This window comes from Octopus bimaculoides, chromosome 3 (assembly GCF_001194135.2).
Source record: "Octopus bimaculoides isolate UCB-OBI-ISO-001 chromosome 3, ASM119413v2, whole genome shotgun sequence".
Lineage (NCBI taxonomy): Eukaryota > Metazoa > Mollusca > Cephalopoda > Octopoda > Octopodidae > Octopus > Octopus bimaculoides.
This window is the reverse complement of record NC_068983.1, coordinates 53,736,087-53,743,586: the sequence shown is the minus strand read 5'-3', so window position 1 is coordinate 53,743,586 and position 7,500 is coordinate 53,736,087. Positions and strand designations below refer to the sequence as shown.

At 35.8% G+C, this 7,500-nt stretch overlaps 1 protein-coding gene across 4 annotated transcripts in view; it reads left to right on the top strand.

The window, feature by feature from the left end:
• Positions 1-7,500, top strand: part of LOC106880479 (sodium-coupled monocarboxylate transporter 1) — a 177,370-nt gene that overhangs the window by 81,498 nt on the left and 88,372 nt on the right. For all 4 annotated transcript variants that reach the window (XM_014930424.2, XM_052966176.1, XM_014930423.2 and 1 more), the window contains 3 exons: positions 770-910; positions 4,171-4,300; positions 7,201-7,289. In XM_014930424.2, coding sequence (XP_014785910.1) covers positions 770-910; positions 4,171-4,300; positions 7,201-7,289 — 360 coding nt within the window. The remainder of the gene's footprint in view (positions 1-769; positions 911-4,170; positions 4,301-7,200; positions 7,290-7,500) is intronic.

Below are 7,500 nucleotides of genomic sequence, written 5' to 3'. Positions count from 1 at the left end.
AAACAGGTAGGATATTTTGGTCAGATATGGCTTAAATGCTAAAGGGTTAAAGAAATGTAGCTTCTTAAAATAATTACAAAGGAAATTTGGTAGTTAAAATAAATTAAGTTGCAATTAAGAAAGGGAACAATTTAATATTTTGGTCTCAGTCTTGTACTGAAGCAGGGAAGTGAGGTAGATCCAGGTGTTGGTATACTAGAATCATAGTATCAAGGAATTTAGTTTTTTATTATTCACCGAGCTTTGAATATGGCATTATAATACCAAAATATCAGCTTGTATTAGATGCTTATTCCTTTATGTAGGAACTAGGATAACTGTTCAAACCATGCTATTATGGATGACTGATGTTAAAGGTTGGTGATGATGGTAATGAATTCAAAGGGTCAGGAACTCAGGGACAGACTGCCTGGGTAGGCAAGATAGACAGTGCTTACCCTGAATGAAATAGATCAATAGTAACATTTTCCTTTTATGGTAAAATATGCAGTACATATTTTACCATAAAATAAAATATATATAATATATATACATACACATATGATGGGCTTCTTTCAATTTCCATTTACCAAATCTACTTACAAAGCTTTGGTCAGCACAAGGCTTTATTAGAAGACAGTTGCCCAAGGTGCCATACAGAGGGGCTGAACCCAGAAATATGTGGTTGGGAAGTAAGCTTCTTACCATGTGGTCACACTTGTTTATTAGAATCTTTGTGGAAAATTTTGATACATTTATTGACATGTATATGTATGTATGTATGTTTCAGCTTTGATCCGGACCCTAAAGTGAGACATTCATTTTGGTCATTGACAGTTGGAGGTTTCTTCACATGGGTTGCCATTTATGGAGTAAACCAAGCACAAGTCCAGCGTGCATGCACATGTAAAACACTGCGAGGTGCTCAGCTGTAAGTCTGCCCTAGTCTTTTACTCTTTTTATTGATATTATATATACTGTACTATTATATACTTATTGATATTTTATATACTTGGAGAAGCCTCACCCTTAGGGAGGTTTTCTTCTTGGCTTTTGTAATATATATTATCTGTTTTCTTTTTTTCTGTACACACACACACACACACACGCGCGCGTGCGTGCGTGTGTATGTGTGTGTATCAAATTGTCCAACCCATGCTAGCATGGAAGGTGGACGTTAAACGATGATGATATATTAAACACAGGATAATGCTAATATAACATGAACAGGATAGAGCAGGGGTTTTCAAACTTTTTGACTTGCGGACCCCTTTATATTTCAGGCTTTACCTTAGGGACCCCCTTATAAACACTTATGAAATTTATACATAAATATTTGCTTAAAATAACATATATTTTTACATTTATTTATTTAACAGTATTTAACAAATAGGTTTATTGTCAATTAAAAGATTTCGATTAAAAAACATATATAAAATCAAATTGCCCATAAAAAGTATTTGCTGTCTACGGACCCCCTGTCTTGTCCTTGCAGACCCCCTGTCTTGTCGTTGCGGACCCCCTGTCTTGTCCTTGCGGACCCCCTGTGGTCTGCGGACCACAGTTTGAAAACCCCTGGGATAGAGTACCCATATGGGTAGTTTATTCTGTTCATGCTACATTATTAGCATTATCCTGCATTTCAGATTTGAGAATAAAAAATTACTTCCTTAACTTTTGAGACATCTCAATGCTTCTAAAGCAAACTTTGTTTACTTTCATCATGTATGCACACACACACAAACACACACACACACACACACACACACACACACACACACACACACATATTTATCACATGCTCCAGGGGCTATTCAGAGGTATTGCAGGCTCTTCTGAATTCATCACAATATCAAAAAGTCTTTCATACCATCAGTAGCTATCTCAGGCTCACACACACACACACACACACACACACACACACACACACTGCATAAAATGGGCATCTTTCAGAGTCTATTCACTAGGCTTTAGTTGACCTGGTACTGTAGAAGACATTAGCTCAAGTTATGCTACACAGCAGGATTGAACCCAAGGCCACATGATTGGCAAGTGAGCCTCCCAACCACACAGTCAAATATTTTTAAATGTGAATTATTATCTAAACTGTATTACTTTATTGTCTTAAACTTTGTAAATAAAGGGATCCCAGAATTAGTTATCTATTTCAATGAAATCTGGCTAATTTAAAAAAAAACTGACAGAATTTTATGTTTATTATTTAATTATGATACCAAAACGAATAGATTTATAAATCTTACATCAAAATCGCATTAGAAATTTCCAACATATGCTCCACCTGAATTCCTGCAAATTTCAAATCTAACCTTAGCGCTGTGAAGCACATTTTGAAGCAATGCAGGTGTTATCACTTGTACAACAAATTGAATGCATTCTTTAAGTTTAGGTAAACTGTAGCTCCATCCTGTGGATGGAAGCAGAGAAGATGATTGCAGCCAAATTGTAAAAGTGGCTGTCATGGATAGATAGGTGAGATCCAACAGGATTGAATCATCATCATCATCATCATAGAATATAAAATCATAAAAATGATTGTAAAATTATAAAATTGGTGACACAGCACATTAGTGACACGTAAAAGGCACCCACTAGCCTCTTGAAGTGGTTGGCATTGGGAAGAGCATCCAGCCCTAGAAACCAAGCCAAATTCAAACTAGAACCTAGTGTAGCTCTTCTGCTTACCAGTTCTAGTCAAATTGTCTAACCCATGCCAACATTAAAAAAAAAAAAAAACGGATATTAAATGACTATGAACAAAATTTTAAAATTTATACATTTTTAAGTCATATCAAACATGATAAACATGAATAAAAGTGAGTTTTTTAAAAATTGTCTAATTTCAGTGAAATAAAGAGCTAATTCTGGGACATCTTGCATTAATTCAAATGGTTGAAAGTTGTTAATTGAAGAATTCAGAACTAAATGTGTTTGTGTGATTTGTCTGCTCAAATTCTTTCAATAAGGAATATTTATTTACTTACATTATTTACATTATTTACATTTGTCGGATATTTGTCCTCATCTTGTTTGTTGTTAACACGTTTCGGCTGATATACCCTCCAGCCTTCATCAGGTGTCTTGGGGAAATTTCGAACCTGGGTTCTCATTCCTAACGATGTTACTATCATTATATTATTATTATTATTATTATTACTATTATTAATCAGGTCGCTGCCGTGAATCGAACTCGGAACCTTGGGGTTAGTAGCCCGTGCTCTTAACCACTACGCCATATGCCCGTGGGCAATTATGGGGTGAATTTTAAGGCTTATAAATCTATTATTTTTCTATCCTTCCTCAATACCGGTTCCCATATGCTATTCATATCTGCACTCGGTCTGCTTAGGAGGTTGTTGTGTCCTAGCAGATGTGCTGCTTCTTTTAGTTTTCGTATTTTCCAGTGTTGTTCCCTGTCTATTATTTTAACTTCGTTCCACAGGGGGAGGTGGTTTCCATTTTTCCATACATGATCAGCTATACCTGATTTATCAATATCTCCTCGTGTCACAGCTTTGCGATTTTCTTCTAGCCTTATTTTGAGGGGGCGACATGTTTCGCCTTTGTATAATCTACCACAGCTGCATGGGATGGAGTACACGCAGTTTTTGGTCATATTCTCTTCTGTTGGTGGTTTTACCCGAAGGAGATATTTGCGAAGTGTTGTATTGCTCTTGAATACTGCCCTGATGTCATATGGGCTGCATATCTTTTGTATCTTTTCGGAGAGGCCTTTCACATAGGGTAGACAGACTGTAGACAGTTTATTGGTTTCATCCTCTCTTTTCTTCATAATTGGAGTAGGTAGTATGTTCTTGGGGTAATTGTTTCTTAATAGATTGTTACTGAGCTTGATCATTTCCTCGTGGTGGGTATCACGATCGCTACTTATATTCTTTGCTCATCACCGCAGCGACCTGATTAATAATAGTAATAATAATAATAATAATAATATAATAATAGTAACATCGTTAGGAATGAGAACCCAGGTTCGAAATTTCCCCAAGACACCTGACGAAGGCTGGAGGGTATATCAGCCGAAACGTTGTGCTAACAACAAACAAGATGAGGACAAATATCCGATAAATGTAAATAATGTAAATAATGTAAATAATTCCTCATCTCTTAAATATAGAACTGTATTTATTTACTTGCTCATTTATTTTTCCCCAGAGCAATGTGGCTCAATTTCCCTGGATTAACCATCATTCTCTTGATTTGTTGTTTGATTGGAATGGTCTTGTATGATTTTTACAAAACTTGTGATCCCAAATCATTTAAACTCATAACTCAAGGTGATCAGGTAAGTTTCCAATAAGAATTTTCTGATTGTATATACAGTTTTCAGTGCAATGTATTGCTAGTTATGTATTTAGCTCCTTTATACATCATTACCTGTCCTAGGGGTCCATTCTCTTCATATCATTTACAAGTAAACTTAGATTTATTTTCGTAAGTCACAAATTGTAATTTTTTTTTTTACTTTTATCAAATTATGGTACTTATTTTATCATCTTATACTCATTTCAGTAATTTGACTATGGCCATGCTGGGACACTACTGGAAAGGGTTTTGTCAAACAAAACAAATACAATACTTGTTTTTTTAAGACTTGTACTCATTATATCAGCCTCTTTTGTTAAACAGCTAAGTTACAGAGACATAAACAAACCAGTGCTGGCTGTCAAGCACTGGAACAGTGGGGTACAAACATGAGCACAAAGAAACACACACATACACACAATGGGCTTCCATACAATTTCCATCTGATGAAGGCTGGAGGGTATATCAGCTGAAATATTGTGTTAACAACAAGATGAGGACAAATAATGTAAATAATGTACATAATTCCTCATCTCTTAAATATAGAACTGTATTATAAAGACACATACACAGACACACACACACACACCAATATATATATATATTATGTGCTTCTTTCAGTTTCCATCAGTTTCCATCTGCCAAATCCCCCCCACAAGGCTTTGGTTGGCTCAAGGCTATAGTAAAAGACACAGTGGGACTAAACCTGGGACCATGTGGTAGGGAAGCAAGCTTCTCACAACACAGCCATGTCTATGTCTTAGAAACAAAAAAATATCAGCAGAGCTCAAGCCTGTAGAGGCTAAAACTGACACCTAAAGACTTTGTCTCTGTCTGGACAGAGAAGAAAGCATAGTCTTTTGCTGATGTGGTTCTCATAAGACTGGAAAGTAATCACTTCAACCCGTTTTTCTGATAGGCATCGATATGTAATAAAGAAGCTTGCTTTGCAGCCATATAAATTTTGGTTTCAGTCCCACTGCATGATACCTTGAGCAAGTATCTTCTACTATAGCCTCAAGCCAACCATAGCCTTGTGAGTAGATTTGGTAGATGGAAACTGTGTGGACGTCTGTCATATATATATGTGTGTGTGTGCATGTGTAGCATTTGTGTTTATGTTTATCACTCATCACCGCTTGACAATCAACATTGGTTTATTTACATACTCGTAACTTTGCTGTTTGGCAAAGGAAACTGATAAAAGAAACTTACAAGCTTAAAATAGAAACTGAGGTCAATTTGTTTGATTAAACATTTTGGGGATGTGCCCCATTATGGTCATAGTTTAATGATTGAAGCAAATAAAAGAAAAATAGAGAGAAAGAAAAACCTGCAATATAAACAGTTTTGTTTACTTTTTTTGCAGGGATTTTACTGCTTCCTAAGGGGCCCTTCTGCTGGGGGTGATTTCAAGTCTTTTGTTACCATATTTTTGTTGAAATACACTGCTTTTGTTTGTGCCAATAAATTTTGAAAACACTGGTGTTAGTAAAATATCTGTTATGATTCATTTGGTGTTTGGAACATAAATTAACTTGAAATTTTGGTGGAAGGGTTTAATTTAGGTCACTTTGAAACAGAAAGCTTGTATCATGAAAAGAGAGGAGTGGTTTGAGGGAAGTTGCTATCAAGAGGGTTAAGCTATTTGCTGCTGATATAATCCCCGTAGTCTTCACTGAAAATTTCATTTCAACTTTATTGGAAATTGTGTGTGTGTGCGTGTGTGTGTGTATGTGTGTGTGTGTGTGTGTGTGTGTGTGTGTGTGTGTGTGTGTGTGTGTGTGTGTGTGTGTGTGTGTGTGCTCTCTTGAGCTGTTTTGCTTTTATAGTTTGCCTTTTTATTACTATTTTTCTTAACATTTACCTGGCTTATTCAGAATGATGACATGTGCCATTGACATTTCAGACCCAGGTTTACTGCATAAATTGCACACAAATTAACATGTATAAAGAGTCTTTACTCTGAGGTAAAGCAATATACTTACCTACAAACACACATACACACAAACATGTACTCACACACACAAACACACACACACACATGTGTCAGAGTGCATCTTTTGACCAAGTTTGCATCCATGATGCTGATAACATCATAAGACTTGGAAGGCAGCTCTCTGAGCAGCATTTCTTGTCTGATAATCTTAAATACATACCCAAGGAAATCACACGGCTCGACTGCAACATATCATCAGATGAAAGAATGAGCATATATGAGCAGAAGACCATGCATGGATATGATAGTAGAAAGCTCCAAGATGATAGTAACATTGGTCATCGAAGCAATTTATCATGAACCAATAGCCGGATTACTATCTCCCACTTTGAAGGGCATGTGTTTGCAATCCAGAAACAGGAAATATCTACCAAATACCTGATGCACAAAATGTTATCACGGTATTATCTACAATGAGACATGATGTTGTAGCTAGGACACTATATAATGAAGTTCCAATCCATCACTGGAACTGTAAAAATCTGTAAACCTTTCCAAAAGTTTACCATTTAGATATATATGAGCATGTCTAGATATGCAACTATATGCATGTGAATACATATATAAAACAAAACAGACAAATCTGCACATAGACATACATACATGCATACAAACAAAAATACCCTGTTGTTGATGTTGAAATTCCAATGAAGGAACCTTGGGTCTAGGTTAGAAACTGACTCTTTCTCTATTGGCAAGAAATCTTGAAATAAAACTGAACAATGACATATATACATGCATACATAAATACATACATACATATAATACATGCATACATACATATATACGTACATGGATACATGCATAGATACATACACGTGTGGGTGGATATAACATATTTTATTGAAAGTACATGTGTTTATCTTGTCCTATATTTTTAGCTGCTTCCTTTGTTTGTAATGGATATTCTGGGTGAGATGAAAGGGCTGCCTGGCTTGTTTGTGTCCTGTTTGTTTAGCGGTGCCTTAAGGTAAGAACTTTTATATTAATCTATTAATTCAAAGTAACACTTATCTGTTTGTGATTCAGTAAATAAGTTACATAATACAGGGTACAACAAAGTCCCTCACATTCCCGAAAAGGTTATGAGAACAAATATGCTTTATATACCAGTTCAAACTCTGACAATAACACAAAAACAAAACACACACACACACAAACTCTGACAATAACACACACAC